The 19,443-nt window shown below is 41.0% G+C and overlaps 1 protein-coding gene across 1 annotated transcript in view; it reads right to left on the bottom strand.

The window, feature by feature from the left end:
• The window catches only part of LOC126458478 (serpin B6-like), a 332,205-nt gene that overhangs the window by 168,954 nt on the left and 143,808 nt on the right, over positions 1-19,443 (bottom strand). The window contains exon 3 of the mRNA XM_050095571.1: positions 18,615-18,794. Within this exon, the coding sequence (XP_049951528.1) occupies positions 18,615-18,794 (180 nt within the window). The remainder of the gene's footprint in view (positions 1-18,614; positions 18,795-19,443) is intronic.

The raw sequence follows: 19,443 nt of genomic DNA on the forward strand, positions 1-19,443 counted from the left end.
ACAAAAAATCGATGGATTTGTGGTTGTGAAGAAAGCAACACTGTTTTTTTTTTTTTTTGTTTTCCTTGTGTGTTATTTGGGGGAGATGTTAATTGGTATGTTGTTGTTGTTGTGGTCTTCAGTCCTGAGACTGGTTTGATGCAGCTCTCCATGCTACTCTATCCTGTGCAAGCTTTTTCATCTCCCAGTACCTACTGCAACCTACATCCTTCTGAATCTGCTTAGTGTATTCATCTCTTGGTCTCCCTCTACGATTTTTACCCTCCACGCTACCCTCCAATACTAAATTGGTGATCCCTTGATGCCTCAGAACATGTCCTACCAACCGATCCCTTCTTCTGGTCAAGTTGTGCCACAAACTTCTCTTCTCCCCAATCCTATTCAATACTTCCTCATTAGTTATGTGATCTACCCATCTAATCTTCAGCATTCTTCTGTAGCACCACATTTCGAAAGCTTCTATTCTCTTCTTGTCCAAACTATTTATTGTCCATGTTTCACTTCCATACATAGCTTCACTCCATACAAATACTTTCAGAAATGACTTCCTGACACTTAAATCAATACTGGATGTTAACAAATTTCTCTTCTTCAGAAACGCTTTCCTTGCCATTGCCAGCCTACATTTTATATCCTCTCTACTTCGACCATCATCAGTTATTTTGCTTCCCAAATAGCAAAACTCCTTTACTACTTTAAGTGTCTCATTTCCTAATCTAATTCCCTCAGCATCACCCGACTTAATTCGACTACATTCCATTATCCTTGTTTTGCTTTTGTTGATGTTCATCTTATATCCTCCTTTCAAGACACTGTACATTCCATTCAACTGCTCTTCCAAGTCCTTTGCTGTCTCTGACAGAATTACAATGTCATCAGCGAACCTCAAAGTTTTTATTTCTTCTCCATGAATTTTAATACCTACTCCGAATTTTTCTTTTGTTTCCTTTACTGCTTGCTCAATATACAGATTGAACAACATCGGGGACAGGCTGCAACCCTGTCTTACTCCCTTCCCAACCACTGCTTCCCTTTCATGTCCCTCGACTCTTATAACTGCCATCTGGTTTCTGTACAAATTGTAAATAGCCTTTCGCTCCCTGTATTTTACCCCTGCCACCTTTAGAATTTGAAAGAGAGTATTCCAGTCAACATTGTCAAAAGCTTTCTCTAAGTCTACAAATGCTAGAAACGTAGGTTTGCCTTTCCTTAATCTTTCTTCTAAGATAAGTCGTAAGGTCAGTATTGCCTCACGTGTTCCAGTGTTTCTACGGAATCCAAACTGATCTTCCCCGAGGTTGGCTTCTACTAGTTTTTCCATTCGTCTGTAAAGAATTCGTGTTAGTATTTTGCAGCTGTGACTTATTAAGCTGATAGTTCGGTAATTTTCACATCTGTCAACACCTGCTTTCTTTGGGATTGGAATTATTATATTCTTCTTGAAGTCTGAGGGTATTTCGCCTGTTTCATACATCTTGCTCACCAGATGGTAGAGTTTTGTCAGGACTGGCTCTCCCACGGCCGTCAGTAGTTCCAATGGAATATTGTCTACTCCGGGGGCCTTGTTTCGACTCAGGTCTTTCAGTGCTCTGTCAAACTCTTCACGCAGTATCATATCTCCCATTTCATCTTCATCTACATCCTCTTCCATTTCCATAATACTGTCCTCAAGTACATCGCCCTTGTATAGACCCTCTATATACTCCTTCCACCTTTCTGCTTTCCCTTCTTTGCTTAGAACTGGGTTTCCATCTGAGCTCTTGATATTCATACAAGTCGTTCTCTTATCTCCAAAGGTCTCTTTAATATTCCTGTAGGCGGTATCTATCTTACCCCTAGTGAGATAGGCCTCTACATCCTTACATTTGTCCTCTAGCCATCCCTGCTTAGCCATTTTGCACTTCCTGTCGATCTCATTTTTGAGACGTTTGTATTCCTTTTTGCCTGCTTCATTTACTGCATTTTTATATTTTCTCCTTTCATCAATTAAATTCAATATTTCTTCTGTTACCCAAGGATTTCTACTAGCCCTCGTCTTTTTACCTACTTGATCCTCTGCTGCCTTCACTACTTCATCCCTCAAAGCTACCCATTCTTCTTCTACTGTATTTATTTCCCCCATTCCTGTCAATTGCTCCCTTATGCTCTCCCTGAATCTCTGTACAACCTCTGGTTCTTTTAGTTTATCCAGGTCCCATCTCCTTAAATTCCCACCTTTTTGCAGTTTCTTCAGTTTTAATCTACAGGTCATAACCAATAGATTGTGGTCAGAGTCCACATCTGCCCCTGGAAATGTCTTACAATTTAAAACCTGGTTCCTAAATCTCTGTCTTACCATTATATAATCTGATACCTTTTAGTATCTCCAGGGTTCTTCCATGTATACAACCTTCTTTCATGATTCTTAAACCAAGTGTTAGTTATGATTATGTTGTGCTCTGTGCAAAATTCTACAAGGCGGCTTCCTCTTTCATTTCTGTCCCCCAATCCATATTCACCTACTATGTTTCCTTCTCTCCCTTTTCCTACACTCGAATTCCAGTCACCCATGACTATTAAATTTTCGTCTCCCTTCACTATCTGAATAATTTCTTTTATTTCATCATACATTTCTTCAATTTCTTCGTCATCTGCAGAGCTAGTTGGCATATAAACTTGTACTAATGTAGTAGGTGTGGGCGTCGTATCTATCTTGGCCACAATAATGCGTTCACTATGCTGTTTGTAGTAGCTTACCTGCATTCCTATTTTCCTATTCATTATTAAACCTACTCCTGCATTACCCCTATTTGATTTTGTGTTTATAACCCTGTAGTCACCTGACCAGAAGTCTTGTTCCTCCTGCCACCGAACTTCACTAATTCCCACTATATCTAACTTCAACCTATCCATTTCCCTTTTTAAATTTTCTAACCTACCTGCCCGATTAAGGGATCTGACATTCCACGGTCCGATCCGTAGAACGCCAGTTTTCTTTCTCCTGATAACGACATCCTCTTGAGTAGTCCCCGCCCGGAGATCCGAATGGGGGACTATTTTACCTCCGGAATATTTTACCCAAGAGGACGCCATCATCATGTAATCATACAGTAAAGCTGCATGCCCTCGGGAAAAATTATGGCTGTAGTTTCCCCTTGCTTTCAGCCGTTCGCAGTACCAGCACAGCAAGGCCGTTTTGGTTATTGTTACAAAGCCAGATCAGTCAATCATCCAGACTGTTGCCCTTGCAACTACTGAAAAGGCTGCTGCCCCTCTTCAGGAACCACACGTTTGTCTGGCCTCTCAACAGATACCCCTCCGTTGTGGTTGCACCTACGGTACGGCTATCTGTATCGCTGAGGCACGCAAGCCTCCCCACCAACGGCAAGGTCCATGGTTCATGGGGAGGTTAATTGGTATAAGACCGGAATAACTGATATTGGCTTATATGGTCTAACATGGAAGTTCATGAAATGTCAAAGTGACACATGAATAATGTGCTTAGTCTTTCATTTCTAGACAAAACCAACATTCAACAGAAATTAGATTCACAATATAGACAAACAATTGACAGCCACAACAATGTGTACAAAAGAATAGATACATACTGAATTTAATTATAGACTGTATTCGGTTCTGTGGTGCTTTGGAACTGGCTCTCGGTGGCCATGATGAATCTGATGCCTCTCAAAATAAGGTGGTTTTTTGTGAGCTAATTCAGTTCAGTGCAGAACTGGATAAACATTTTCAAGTTCATCTCATTCAAGCATCAGTGTTCAAAGGCATTTCTAAGACTGTTCAGAAGGAACTACTGCAATGTACATTGGAAAAGTACCATGATGAAGTTCATAAAGAAATAAAAGGTGCCAATTATGTTGCAATAATCACAGAAGAAAGCACAGAAGTGTCTTGAGAAATTCAATTGGTTATTGTTTTGTGATATGTTGTTGAGGGAAAACCTATTGCAAGTTCTTGGAACTTTGTCAATCCAGAAAGTCAGCATGTTCATTCTATAGCTGAGAGTATTCTGAAAGATATTGAATGATTAATTGGCGATGATCGAGCATAACTAATAGCTCAGAGTGATGATGCAAATGTTGTGAGAGGCATGGTGAACAGGGTTCAGAAATTAAAGTCAAATATCCAAATGCAAACTACATCCATTGTTATGCACTTCAGTTCAACCTTATGTCTGTGGCAGCCTCTGTCAACCACAATGCCCACATCTGTTTTGCATGGCTTTCAGGTAATTCTTCTTTCTTTTCTAACTTGTTACAGAAATCAAAAGTGTCCCAAAGCATTACTCTAAAAAGCTTGCTCCGTGTTTGTGACGAGATGGAATTACCACCCGCAAGCAGTAAAATATGTTTTTGAAAACAGGGAAAAACTTTATTACTGTTATGGAATTCACTGAAACAAGTGAGGGTATAGAAATATCTTCTACTGTTGTAAAAGCTGGTTCATACAAAGACTGCAAGATAATGAATTCATTTTCTGGCTATCATTTTTCTGTAAGATAATGCCTTATGCAGATATACTTCTTAATCAGCTTCAGAAGAAGATAATCGAACCCACCACAGCAACGCAAGACAACCAGAACATTGAAGTGGTAATGCTGCAAAATGCCAGAGATGACACTGACTCCATTGTTAATGAGATTAGTTTCAAAAATGATGAAACGATGTCTGCCAAGAAGCCATGGATTCTTGATGTGTGTGGGAAAAAAAAAAAAAAAAAAAAAAAAAAAAAGAGGAGAGAGAGAGAGAGAGAGAGAGAGAGAGAGAGAGAGAGAGAGATGCTTTGGAAGTGCGCGATGTCATCCTTTCTTAAATAAAATTACATTACCAATTCACTGGACACCACATTTAAGCCAACTTATTTGATGTAAATCAGTTTGACAAATACATCACAGATTTTCCTGACAAATACCTCGAAATTAGAGACACATACATTTCTGGGAAAAAGAAAGTTGAAGGGTGAGCTTCAAGTCTTCTGTGCTAGGCCTGAGTTGAGAACAGTTGCATTTCTTTTGCTGACTCTAGAGAATGAACTTTGTGACACATTTGACGAGACTGTTAAAGCTTTGAAACTGCTAATCAAGATGCCAATCTCGAGATCAGAAGCTGAGCAGTGCTTTTCAATGCTCAAGAAAATTAAAATGTTCCTACAAAACACTGTGAAAGAAGAATGACTGAGTGCTTTAGGGATGCTTTCCTGTGAAAAGTCATTCGTGTGTAAAATTGAACATTTCAGTCTGAGATGGCAGATTTATTTGCCAGCGAGAAGGAGCAACAAATCAATTTACAATATCATTCCTACTAATTATGTTGAAGCTGTCTCCCTGAAGTCATGGAGTTGCTGCTTTTGGTGAGTACAATGCTTTTAGTTTTAAATGTTGGTAATTTGATTAAATTTGCTTCACAAAATCCAGATTACACGTTCGACAAATTTATACATGCTCTGTTATTTCTTGTACCGACACTCATGTTGTAGCAGACACTTTTCTGGTAGTCAGCCACAAACATAAAACAAACATGGAGCTCTGATTGTTGTGGGGAGAAGAGTGGAGTGGGGGACAAGCCACTTTTCCCTCTCACAGGGCTGGCAACCTACGTCCATTTTCTGTGCTCCTGGGAAGGCAGAACCGATGTAATAATGTACATATGGATCGCTGATTCCATCTGGTTTTGTAAGTGTCACATTCGAACACTGTGACAGAGCAAGATTGCTCTTTATTTAAAAATAAGGAAAGGAAATAACAACCAAGCACAACTCAAAGCAAAGCGGAGCACATAAACCATTTGGTAACAGCTAGAGCGCAATTTTTAGCTGAGGTTGGTGGTGTCGTTACATTGTATTTCTGGCTACATTGATATCTTAAACAATTATACATCAAAACACCCCCTGCTTTTGACTGCCACGTTGCAGTGAATGAACATACCCAGTGAGGAGTGAAGAATTGTGCTGTTGATGCTGTAGTTGTGGTCTCCAGTTCTGAGACTGGTTTGCTGCAGCTCTCCATGCTACTCTATCCTGTGCAAGCTTATTCATCTCCCAGTACCTACTGCAACCTACGTCCTTCTGAATCTGCTTAGTGTATTCATCTCTCGGTCTCCCTCTACGATTTTTACCCTCCACACTGCCCTCCAATACTAAATTGGTGATCCCTTGATGCCTCAGAACATGTCCTACCAACCGATCCCTTCTTCTAGTCAAGTTGTGCCACAAACTCCTCTTCTCCCCAATTCTACTCAATACCTCCCCATTAGTTATGTGATCTACCCATCTAATCTTCAGCATTCTTCTGTAGCACGACATTTCAAAAGCTTCTATTGTCTCCCTGTCAAAACTATTTATCGTCCATGTTTCACTTCCATACATGGCTACACTCCATACAAATACATTCAGAAACGGCTTCCTGACACTTAAATCTTTTACGTTTCCTTTAATTTATGTCTATGGCCACAAACTTTTTGTTAACAGTTAAATATATACTCGATGTTAACAAATTTCTCTTCTTCAGAAATGCTTTCCTTGCCATTGCCAGTCTACATTTTATATCCTCTCTACTTCCCCCAGCAAGACGTCATTTAATTCGACTACATTCCATTAGCCTCGTTTTGTTTTTGTGGATGTTCATCTTATATCATCAAGACACTGTCCATTCTGTTTAACTGCTCTTTCAAGTCCTTTGCTGTCTCTGACAGAATTATAATGCAATCAACAAATCTTAAGGTTTTTATTTCTTCTACTTGGATTTTAATTCCTACTCCAAATTTTTCTTTTGTTTCCTTTACTGCTTGCTCAATATACAGATTGAATAATGTTGGAGATAGGCTACAATACCATCTCACTCCCTTCTCAACCACTCGTTCCATTTCAGGTCCCTCAACTCTTATAACTGCCATCTGGTTTCTATACAAATTGTAAATAGCCTTTTGCTCCCTGTATTTAACCACTGTCACCTGCAGAATTTGAGAGAGAGTTTCCAGTCAACATTGTCAAAAGCTTTCTCTAAGTCTACAAATGCTAGAAACATCAGTTTGCCTTTCCTTAACCTATCTTCTAAGGTAAGTCATAGGGGCACTATTGCCTCATGTGTTCTTACATTTCTACAGAATCCAAAATGATTTCCCCAAGGTCGGCTTCTATCAGTTTTTCCATTCGTCTGCAAAGAATTTGTGTTAGTATTTTGCAGTCATGACTTATTAAACTTATAGTTTGATTACTTTCAACCTGTCAGCACCTGCTTTCGTTGGAATTGGAATTATTATATTCTTCTTATTGTCTGAGGATATTTTGCTTGTGTCGTACATCTTGATCATCAGATGGAAGAGTTTTGTCACGACTAGTTCTCCCTAGACTGTCAATAGTTCTAACAGAATGTTGTCTACTTCCAGGGCCTTATTTCAAATTTGGTCTTTCAGTGCTCTGTCAAATTCTACACACAGTATCATATCTTCCATATCATATTCATCTACAATGTCTCCTATTTCCATAATATTGCCCTCAAGTACATTGCCCTTGTATAGACCCTTTATATACTTCTTCCACCTTTCTGCTTTCTCTTTTTTGCTTAGGACTGGTTTCCCATCAGAGCTCTTGATTTTCATACAGGCAGTTCTCTTTTCTCCAAATGTCTCTTTAATTTTCCTGTGGGCAGCATCTATCTTACCCCTAGTGATATATGCTTCTACATCCTTACATTTGTCCACTAGCCATTCCTGCTTAGCGATTTTGCACTTCCTGTCGATCTCATTTTTTCGACATTTGTATTCTTTATTGCCTGCTTCATTTACTGTATTGTTATATTTTCTCCTTTCACCAATTAAGTTCAATATCTCTTGTGTTAGCCAAGGATTTCTACTAGCTCTCGTCTTTTTACCTACTTGATCCTCTGCTGACTTCACTTTGTTCTTGTCAATCATACCATAATGCTCCATCTAAAACTCTCTGCATCCTCTGGTTCTGTCAGTATATTTACGTCCCATCTTCTTAAATGTGAGGTATTAACAAAAATTTTTGACTGGGCTGAAGAGTTTTTGGTACGGAGAATGCCAGAAGAAATTTCGGATGGCCCCAGGGAAGTGTTTGGGACCCCTGCTGTCATGTTATATATTAATTATCTTGCAGACAATATTAATAGCAGCAACAGATTTTTTTGCAGATGATTTAGTTATCTATAATGAAGTATTATCTGAAAAAGCTTGTCGAATATTGTGTCAGATCTTAAAAAGATTTCAAAGCAGTGCAAAAATTGTCAACTTGCCTTAAATGTTCATACATGTAAAACTGTGTACTTCACAAAATGAAAAACATAGTATCTTATGACTATAATATTAATGAGTCACTGTTGGAATTCATCAACTCATACATATACCTTAGCGTGAAAATTAATAGGGATATGAAATGGAACAATCACACAATCTCATATGTAGACAAAGCAGGTGAAAGACTTCAGTTCTTTGGTGCAATACTAGGGACATGCAATCATTCTACAAAGGAAACTGCATACAAAACACTCGTGCAACCTGTCCTTGAATATTACTCAATCTTGTGGAATCCTTTACAAAACAGGACGCTGATACAAAGAAGGGCAGCATGAATGCTCACAAGTTTGTCTGAGCTATGGGAGAGTGTTACAAAGATGTTAAAAGAACTAAACTGGCATATGCTTGAAGATTTACACAAACTATTCCATGAAAACCACTTGGAAAGTTTTAGAACCAGCTTTAAGTGATGAATTTAGGAACACATCACAACCCCTTATATATCACTCCCACTGGGATCATGAAGACTAGTTTAGACTGGTTACAGTTTGCAAAGAGTCATTTAAGCATTTGTTCTTCCTATGCTCCTTATGGGGAAGGAATGGAAAGAAGTCCTAGTAACTGGTACAATGGAATGCACATTCTTATACTGCACTTCACTCTAGTTTGCATAGTACAGATGTTGATGTAGACATAGATCCACAAAGTACCCCCATATTCATAGTGTTGCCCCAGTCTGTGTGCAGTCTTTTGGTAGGCACCCAGGATGGACAACTACAGTGATAGAGACCATGCATGTCGCAGTCATGTACTAAGTAACCACCAAATATGCAACTTTCTGGCACCAATGCATCCAGCTATATCCAGAATGGCTGCACCAACCAATGCTGCCATCTACACCACTGCCTCTGTCACATCCAGACATTGCACCAGTGGTAGATATATCACTCTCCACCCATTTAGACATAGCTCAGATGCTGCCATCATACCCAAATGCACTAAATGCCCTCGTGACACCAGGGAAATCACAACTGGCCGCTTTGACCCTTGTGCTATTTGACCGTGCTGGTAAAGTATGTCACAGATGATGGCATGTACTCATTGTCAATAATCCATCTAGGATGTCAGAGCAGACCCAGATGCCCTTGAAGAGGTGAGCTGGATAGTACCATCAGGGAGTGCTGCATAGCTTCTTTTGTCACCTAGACTGTGGTAGCGGCCCCTTGTTAGTTAGAGGACCCACACAACTAACACGCAAGATGGGCTGCTGACCTCCTCTCAGGAGTACAGAGAGAAAAATCACCAGCGGATATAAACACTAAGAGGCTTTCCAAATAAAAACAGAACTACTTCTCCAGACAATATGTGGCAGTGTTCCACCAAACGGAACTCATATGACTCATGTAGCACTCCAATAACCTGGCTTTATAAGCACGCACAGACAGTCAGACCGGCAGTGTTTATGTGCTGTTGGGCAACAGCTCCAGCCAGTACTTATGCTGGCCCTAGTATTGTATACACTCGCAATAGCATTGTAGTAGCATGTTGTATTTTGTAATTGGTACAGTAGATTTTGTTCCATTGTCTTGTTTCCTTATCTGGTATGCCACCCCAAGAGTTGTGGGGTTTTCTTATTGTTCTTGAATTTAAAACTTAGTGTATGCCAAGAAGGCATTTTTCTTTCATTATAATAACCACCAACCGCAGGACACTACAGTTACTGGCAACGAGGATAAAACTTTGATTTTCGGACGTAATGGCCTCCTCCAAGGAACTTCTTCAGTCCATGGTGAAAACTCTACAGCAGATTCATGCAGCACTCACGTGTTCAGAACTTCGCCATCACTCACCAGTGTTGCAAGATGTAACTCATACAGTTGATTCCATTGCAGGAGAATTGAACACTTTGCACGTGGCTCCAGCGATGTTTCCGGCTTTCAATAGGTCTGTTGAACCATGGTCAAATTATGTCGAATGGTTGGAACAACATTTAGTGGCACATGGGATCCATGAGGAAAATCGAATTCAGGCTTTTTTTTAATCAACAGTTTTTCCACAGATGTATCCTTTAATTCAAAAACTGAACCTTGGGCAGTCCCCTCATGATCTCTCATTTACCCACATTAAGGGTTGCCTTTTTGAGTACTCTGATGCACAAATATACATCACCGTCACCCCTCAGACTTTCTGTTCTTGTTGAAGGTCCCAAGGTCAGACGTATCGGGAATGGATTATCAGGCTCCAGGGTCTCTCCCGCGATTGTAAATTCCGGTGCACCAACGTTACTTGCAATCATTCTTATGCCTCTTTGTTGATTCGCGATATGGTGATGTTTGACGCACCAGACGGGGGTCTCCCGGCTGATATTTTGAAGTTACAGGATCCGTTCCTCGACACCAGTCTGCTGATCATTCATGCATTTGAACAGTCTCACCAGCTACAACCACCATGTCTTGATCCACCTGTTTTTGAGCCTCGCCAGTTGCTTAGTGCCAAGTGGGAGTCTTGTCAATCTGCTGGCCTTTTCTGTGAGAGGACGTCTTTCACCCAGCTTCCATCCCGTCCGGACTGTTTCTGGACTCACCAGCGGTCAGAGTGCCCCCACCAGCGACCAAGATGCACGGCTAGCAGCCAAATGGGCCATATCGCAGTAGTGTGTCAGGCTTCACAGAAATCTCTTGTAGATGTCATGCTTCCTGCAGACACACAGGCTCATCACGAATCATCACCTCAGGACCTGGAAGCCTCACATTCCATTGACGCCCAAGTATTCTCCATCATTTCCCAGTCAGGTGCTCGTTTTCTCCTTACCCTGGAGGTCGTGCATATTCTGGTGGTGTCCCAAATTGACACGGCATCATCCATTTCTACTGTGGATGGTGCCACATACCAACATTTGGGATTGCCAGCTTTATCCTCATACACTCGCACCTTGTGCAGTTTCAATAATCACTCTATATCAATTGATGGCATTTTTGTCCACTCAAATCTTTAACAGCAGTAATTTCTTCACCGCTCAGTTTTTGGTGGTTGGATCCCTTGGTGCTACTAACCTTCTGGACGTGGACGAGTTTGGTTGTCTGTGTTTATCAGTGCAGGGTGTGGTGCAGGCAATGCCGTTTTCCTCATCAGATACCCTCCTTGCCCTGTTGCTCTGCGAATACAAAACTTGGGTCTCATCCTCCACACCAGGGGTGAAGGGTTTCACCGCACATGTTCAGTTTCTTCCCTCTGCTGTTCCTCATTGTTTTTAAGGCCTGCATGGTCCCCTTTCCTCACCAAGAGAGGCTCCAGGTGGAACTTCACCGCTTACAAGATGAAGGCGTCCTTTCTCCCATAGTGCACAGTTGCTAGACGATGCCTATCATGATAGTCAAGAAGCTGAACGGTGCTTTACACATCTGTGGTGATTTTAAAGTCACAGTCAAGTCTCAGTCTGTCATTGATGCATATCCTGTCCCATCGGTGGATGACATGCTCACATGTCTTGCGGGCTCGACCGTTTTTGCCAAAATTGATTTGCACTATGCTTATTTGCAGTTGCCATTGGATGAGGATTCGCGGCAGATCCTAGTGATCAATACCCCGTGTGGCCTTTTCCAGTGAAACCGCCTTCCGTTTGGCATCGCCAGTGCTCCTGCCATTTTCCAATGTTATTTGGAACGCCTCAAAAGCCATGTGCCTGTGAGACCAATTATTTGGACGATGTCATCGTCGGTGGCTCGTCTGCAGTGGACCTCATGGACAAGCTGGATTGGTTGCTTCAGGTTTTTTCTGAGCCTAACCTGCATTGCTGGAAGGTAAAGTTTGACTTTTTTTGCATGAGAGGTCACTTACCTTGGGTTCACAATTGATTCCCATGGCCTACACACCTCTAAGGAATATGTCGAGGTGATTCAAAACCTCCCTCCTCCCTCCAATGTGAAGCAACAGCATACCATCCTTGGTCAAATCAACTATTATCGCTGGTTTATACCCCACACTGCCTCGATTTCGGTACCCCTGACAGGGTTATTGTGCAAGGGTGCACGTTGGGTTTGGGAGAGGGTGTGTGAGCAGGCTTTCATATGTCTCAAGTCAGTTCTCTCCCACCCTCCTTGTCTGGCCACTTACAATCCTTCCCTGCCCCTCATCATCTCCAATGATGCCTCGGACTATGGCCTGGGTGCGGTACTTTTGCAAGTGATCGATGGCGTTGAGAGACTGGTGGCCAAAAAATTGACTGAGACTCAAACCAAATATAGTCAAATTGAAAAGGAAGCTTTGGTGCTGGTTTCCGTCCTGACAAAATTCTACAGTTTCGTGGATAGTCGTAATTTCACTCTGAAGACCAACCACAAACCTTTGGGTGCACCTGGGTGCTGCAGTGTCCACCCAGACAGCGTGCCGCCTTCAGCGTTGGGCGCTCTTCCTGGCTACGTTCGACTTTGATATTGTGTATCGCACCTATGAACAGCACGCAAACGCTGATGTTTTGCCTTGCCTGCCTGCTGGGGTAGACCGTGAGTTTGATGCCTCCCCCTTGGTTTGTTTCCATGTGGAACCAGATGTGGACCTAGCTCTGGATGCACTTCCATTGGATGCCAATGCAGTCTGGTGGGCCACTGCTCAGGATTGGACACTTCAAGTTCCCTGCTGCCAAAGTGCTGCGGGTTTTCCAACCAGCAATTGTAGCGCCCACGATGCAGAGGTCCAGCATTTTTGGGATCATTGGCACAGTCTCTTTTTCCACAGTGGTGTCATCCCTTTGCATAGTGACTCTGACGTTCCGTGGGTGGTCATAATGAATCTGTTGTGCCGCCGTGTCCTCGACCTCCTCCACGCTGGCCACTGGGGCATCATCTTCACTGAACAGCTGTCACACCGACATCTTTATTGGGGCGGTTGGGACAAAGACATTGCCTCCCTCTTGTCATCCTGCACCATGTTCCAAACACGTCAGGCAGCACCTCCATTTCAGTATTTTTTGTGGCTGGATAGAGCTGCTCCGTGAGAATGTCTCCATTTGGATTTCTCCACAGGTCCGTTTCATGGTTCCCCATGGTTCATACTGATCAACTCTGGGTTGAGATACCCTTATGTCTCCCACTTGATGAACAATACTTCTGTTGAGACTATCAAAATTCTCCGGCACCTCTTTGTTGTTGTAGGACTCCCCAAAATGGTCCACAGTTTACTTCAACTGAGTTTAAGCAATTCTGTACTGCCAGTTGAATTTCTCTCATCCAGCTGCCCCTTTTCACCCTATGTCAAACAGTCAGGCAGAATGTTTTGTGGGAACATTCAAGGCCCGGCTCAATAAGCTACTGAGATATCACCTACTGGAGGAGGCTGTGCTTTCCTTTTTGGCTACATATGAGACCGCCCTCCATGCCGGTAAAAGTCTAATGGAGATATTTCATGGTCGACCATGTCGCTCTCCCTTATCTGTTCTAGTTTTTGAGGCTTCTCACCCTCCTGCCCACACACCAGCGCACTCCTTTCATGTCAGGCAGGAGGTCTGCGTGCAAATCTTCTCTCATCCACAGGCGCACTGAGCACCTGTGGTCATCACCAAGTTCTGCAGCCACGTGATAGCATCTCTCCGGTGAGTCAATGGTTCCACCACCAGCTGGCATATCAACCACCTCTGGCCCCTTCCGGTGGACCACAACACCCCGGGGAGCTGTCAGTGCCTATCGCCGCCTGTCTTGTGGCGGAATCTCCACTTCCGCTCCGGCCTCAGCTGCTGTCTCCGCTGCCCGCTGCCAGCTGCCAGTGCTGCATCGCCTCCTCCCACCCCTGCCAGCCACAAACCCATGGAGGTTGACCAGGACGCTCCTACTCCTATGTACGTTTGTGGTGCTGCGCAAATTTTTTTTTATGACTCATGTAGTACTCCGCCAAATTGGCTTTATAAGCATGCCAGGACAGTCAGACCGGCAGTGTTTACCTACTGTTGGGCAACAGCTCCAGCCAGTACTTACACCGGCCCTAGCATTGTATACACTCCCCATAGAATTGTAGTAGCATGTTGTATTTTGTAACTGGTTGAGTAGATTTTGGCCAGTATTTTCTTCCATTGTCTTGTTTCCTTATCTGGTTTACCTCCCCAAGAGTTGTGGGGGTTTTTTGGTGTTTTTTGGGGCTTAAAACTTAGTGTATGCCAAGAAGACATTTTTCTTTAATTACAATAAAGTGTGTTCAAATTGACTGTTAGTTCTTCCCTGCCGACTGCAGGAGACTACGTAGACTTCACAATGGATCGAGTAGACAGGTCACTGACCCTGATCACCACCCTCCATCACCTCAAATAAGGCATAAATGGAGTGCTTCTGTCCCTGCAGACCTATTTCAATCATAAAGGGTGTAATATTGTAGGATATCAATACTGACAATCCATCAGAGCTCATGGACGCAGCGTAACTATGTTGCGTGCCATTACATTAGACAAGCTGCAGCCACCAGTCTCAAGGTAGGCACAAGGGCAACCGTGCTGTACATGAGCAAGTTTGTGTTATGATATAACTTACTACCAACTCAATTCTGGTTGGATCTTCTCACTGCTATAGTCATTATATTTAGACACTGGGTATTAAATCTGTTTAATGGACTTGTGTATGTGCTGCTTTTGGGACTTTGGCTTTGTATCAGACATTTCTCAGATGTGTACCAGACAGTGCCCACTGGCACCATATTAATCAATTCTCACGGTTGTAGCTTTACCTCCATGTGTAGTGCTGTACTCACAGTTATTGTATTAAATGTGAACTGTAGTTTATTCATCTCATATAGGAGCAGTGGCAAGGGCAAAGGGGGTGGGCTATAGCCCCCCTTCCCCCAAGGGAGTATCGTATTACACTGGATAAAATGACTTCAGAAATCAGCAAATATATTACTTCAACAGATTCAATCTGTTTTTATAATTATACAGCAATATAGCTTGCACTGTATTTCAAACACATTTTAACAAAAGAATAAAAGATAAATATCTTTTAACTTAAAATGGGCATCTTATTATTTATTAATAGACATTGGATGTAATGTCATCGACATATTCAAAAAAAGAAACAGAGACAAATGAGCATGATAAATTGGGCAGAAGATGGAAACAGCCAGTGAATTTTATTACAGAATTTTTTTTATATTCATGTCAAGTTTAAGATTTTACATTCATGTCATCTTCTGTACACAGAAAATTAATGAAAACTTATTTGTTGTAAGTTGACCTTTTTTATGGTTTATGCAATTTATAAAATCTTCCATGTTAAAATAAGTTTTTTACCCTGAACTCCAAAACAGTTACCAAAAACTACTTTAAGCAACACCAAATTTTACCAATTTGTCAGTGGAGGACCCCAACTCTCCTTTTGTTAATCAATACTCCATTTCTCAAACTCCACACCCCTTCCATAATTTGCCACCCCCTTCACTGATTCCTAGAATCGCCCTTGATCTTATGCAATCCATTTGGTTTACATACTGAAGATTTGTCAGAAAGTTACATTACAATTAAAAATACTTTTACACTAATACATAATAATATAGCACTGAGATGATTTTTCTATGAACGATAATAAATATACTAATGAGGATATGTAACAAGTGTATCTAGCTCATATTACCCATTAGTCCTGCACAAATTCATCCATTGAGTAATGACATTTCCGTACCAATGTCTCATATAGCCTTCTTTTCAGTAGACCTAATTTCATCGTCATTAACATGTTCCCTTTTAATTTTTTATAGATTTTCATCCCTGTTTATTGAGGAGCATACAACTAGAGGTGGTGGGTGGTAAGCACAAAGATTTCTTTGTTCCTTGTGTCATCTGTGTGAACAAAATGGTTTCACCCAAACAATTGCTGTCTGGTATACAAGAAGATTGTTATAACATATATTGGGATAGGTCCACACCATGATAGCCAAGTTTCTCCAAAAAACACTACTATATCTGATAATAGATTCTTGTATTTGCTACTTGTTGTGATTCCATGTCAGCTGCAGTTGATAATATTTGCAATGCAAATATAAACATATGTATATCAGTTACTGTACTCAAAATATTCTCTCCCGACAATGTTGTGGGGACTGAATGGTTGAGTAAAGCCACAGTATTTGCAATAAGAAAATACCACAGCATGAGATAATGAAAAAAAGATATGTATTTTTAGCCAAATAATTACTGGTGCTAAAGTACTGATTTTACTGGAACTTAACTGGAACCTCAGTTAATTTGAGTGCAGCTACCACAATAAAAAATATCTTGCTTGTGACAGGAGATGTTGTGATAATGTGGCATGTGGATAAATTTCTGAGTTTATTGGGCACACTGTTAAAGAAACTGTACAGTAAGGGCAAATACTCTTACCAGAAACCTGTATTATCTCTACACCAGGATTCCTATGCTGCACTTGTTGCTGCTATAACATGCCCAATGCTTCCACCCTCTACTGCTTACTACAGCCCCACCTCTGGTAAATCCTACAACACTGAAGTAAAATCAACATATACAATCACATGTGTTGTTTACCAACTAATGTGTACTCACTGCATGGTTTCTTGTATAGCAATAAGCAGCACTAAAGTTGCTTAGTGCATAAATAAACACACAAGAACTTTGTGAGTACAGCTATATGCTACATGGTTTTCAGCCTGCTGTTTTCAGCTTTCTGCTTCCCATGCAGTGTCTAATCTGGCTTTATTTGGTATGTAGCGTTCATGCTCCTCACCACCACTTGGAGGATAAGGAGGAGTTTGTCAGTTACAGCTGAAAGGTGCTTGTCATGTGGATGCATTTGAGTATTCAGTCTGATGAGCCAAAGCAAATGTGTTGCCTTGCAAGTTAGTTTTGACATAACTTAGCGAAGTAAGAAACCAGAAAAAGAAATGTCGGGTATGGCCTTTCTGCCATACACTTCCAGAGTGATGAATAGAATTGGCCATATATTGCGCAAACAAGGCATAAAGACAATTTTCAAACTGACAAGGAAGATCAAAGAGTGTCTTAGATCAGCGGGACCCACTTGCAATGTTGGGAATATACAGCATACCATGCACATGTGGAAAAGTTTATGTTGGAATGTCTGGACGATCAGTCAACACCAGGGTCAAAGAACATAAGTGACATTGCAGGTTGTGGCAGGTGGAGAGATTGGCCATGGCAGAGCACACACTGAGACCGACTGACAATGTAATAAAATTTTCCGACACGGAAGTTCTGGCTGGAGAGAAGCACTATCACACCCGCTTGTTCAGAGAAGCTGTAGAAATACAAAATCACATGAACAGCTTCAACAAGAAAGAGGAAGGCCTTAAGGTAAATGGATACTGGCTTCCCGTACTGCAGCAAACAACAGTTACAGGTAGCAAGAGAAGAACCGCACTGGGAATGACCACGGAGAAGCCCTCGGACGTTGGTGCACCAGGTACATATAGTCTGCAGCTGTGAGCTCGGCTCCAGTTCACCACTGGCAATGGAGGATGAAGCTTTGACAATGCCAGCCACTTGTGCTGGTGAAATGTCAGTGAAATCATCAGATGAATGTCGGCCAAAGAACCCAAGAAAGAAGCCAGTAGACACTTTGTCAACAAGTGGCCACAAAATCCTGAACAATTTTGTATTTGACATAACTGCTTCAACTTTTTATTTATAAGTATATGCAATGGAATGGATTTACGTTACCACAATTATCTTTTTGTCTATTACTGTTAGTTTTATTATGGTCTTGCAGTTTAGAGATATTTAATTTTAACTTTCATATACAACTAGAGATGGAACTGAGTCTCTGAAACCTGGTAGTTCAAAGACTTTAGTCAATAAATAACTGTACAGCTACAGAGAATCTTTTAATCATAAACATTACATGTAACAGGTGTGGATGTCCCACCAGAAAAGAATAATGTTACTTATATAATGGCTGCAGATGTTCTGTGTGACTTTATTTTGCAAAGTAAAACAAGAAAAGCATTGTTAAGAAGTATATGAAATCATTGGGTTTTACCTAGAAGCTGCAATAACTTAATATCATTATAACTAAACATCTTGCATCTCAAGAGAGCTGTTGTGTGCAACTTATACCATTTAACCTTACACCAATGCTGTTGATTTACCAATTGCAGTTTAAACTTTTAATTCCACTTCATTTTCTGATGCATAAAAAAATAAAAAATCCTTCCAACAGAGAAAAAATGGCACCTCATTCTTGGAAAGCCAATCATTACCGTTTTGTACGTGCTTTGTGGTGCATCCATTGTCATTTCTGTTTTTTTATATAAATTTTAAGCCACTCTTAACCAGTTTGCTATCTTCAATGTATTTACTTACAAGAGAATGAGTCTTTCTATATAAATAATTTAAAAACACAACAGATGATTCATACAAACCTGCAAACGATTTGTTAATTCTCTAAATCCATTCTCAATAGTCTCCTTATCAGATGGAAGACATAAGCCATCTGCAATCTCCTGAGCAGTGTTACCCTTTGCACCAAGATGTACAAGAGCTAAAATTACCTGCATGCTCGTTGGGGAGAAAAACAGGTTACCTTTGACTTCTGAGAGAATCTGTAACAAAAGTAGTGATGTTGAAAGGATACTAAGCAGAAGTTACTTCAGTGTGTCAACAACATTTATCTGCCACAAAGAGAGATGTTCACAAAAATACAGTAGTAGTTTGATGGAAAGAGATTTGAAGTAGGCATCTAAGAATCCAGGACAATAGTCCTTTGGTGACACACCATTCAGCAAAGTTAAAGAACAAGTATTTGAGAATGACTGTAGGACAACTCTGTCTCCATTGTAGAAACATCATGTAAGAAAGACTACAGTATATTCAGAGGTGTCTGACAGTCAATTCTATGCTACATTCATGTGTGGAATGTAAGGGGAAGGTAGTATTACTCATGAAATGTATCTTCTCCCATACAGATATGCTCATCAAACCAGAGAATTAATATCTTGTTGTATTGGTTTTACTCAATACTTAGTTGTGATTTATCATTAAATTAGTAGTTGCCTCTTTTTAGAAGAGATGCAGTTATCAGAAAGTGAAATAGGAAAGAGAAATAGGAAAACATCAGTAATATAAACATTAAAACGAAAGATTCAGTGGATAAACTTACAGCATCTACAGGAAACTGCAAATGAAGGTGAGTTTTTATCAATGTTGGACCTATATTCGTCTTTAAAACTCCATATAGCTGAAATGTTGGTT

This window comes from Schistocerca serialis, chromosome 2 (assembly GCF_023864345.2).
Source record: "Schistocerca serialis cubense isolate TAMUIC-IGC-003099 chromosome 2, iqSchSeri2.2, whole genome shotgun sequence".
In the NCBI taxonomy this organism is placed as follows: Eukaryota; Metazoa; Arthropoda; class Insecta; order Orthoptera; family Acrididae; genus Schistocerca; species Schistocerca serialis.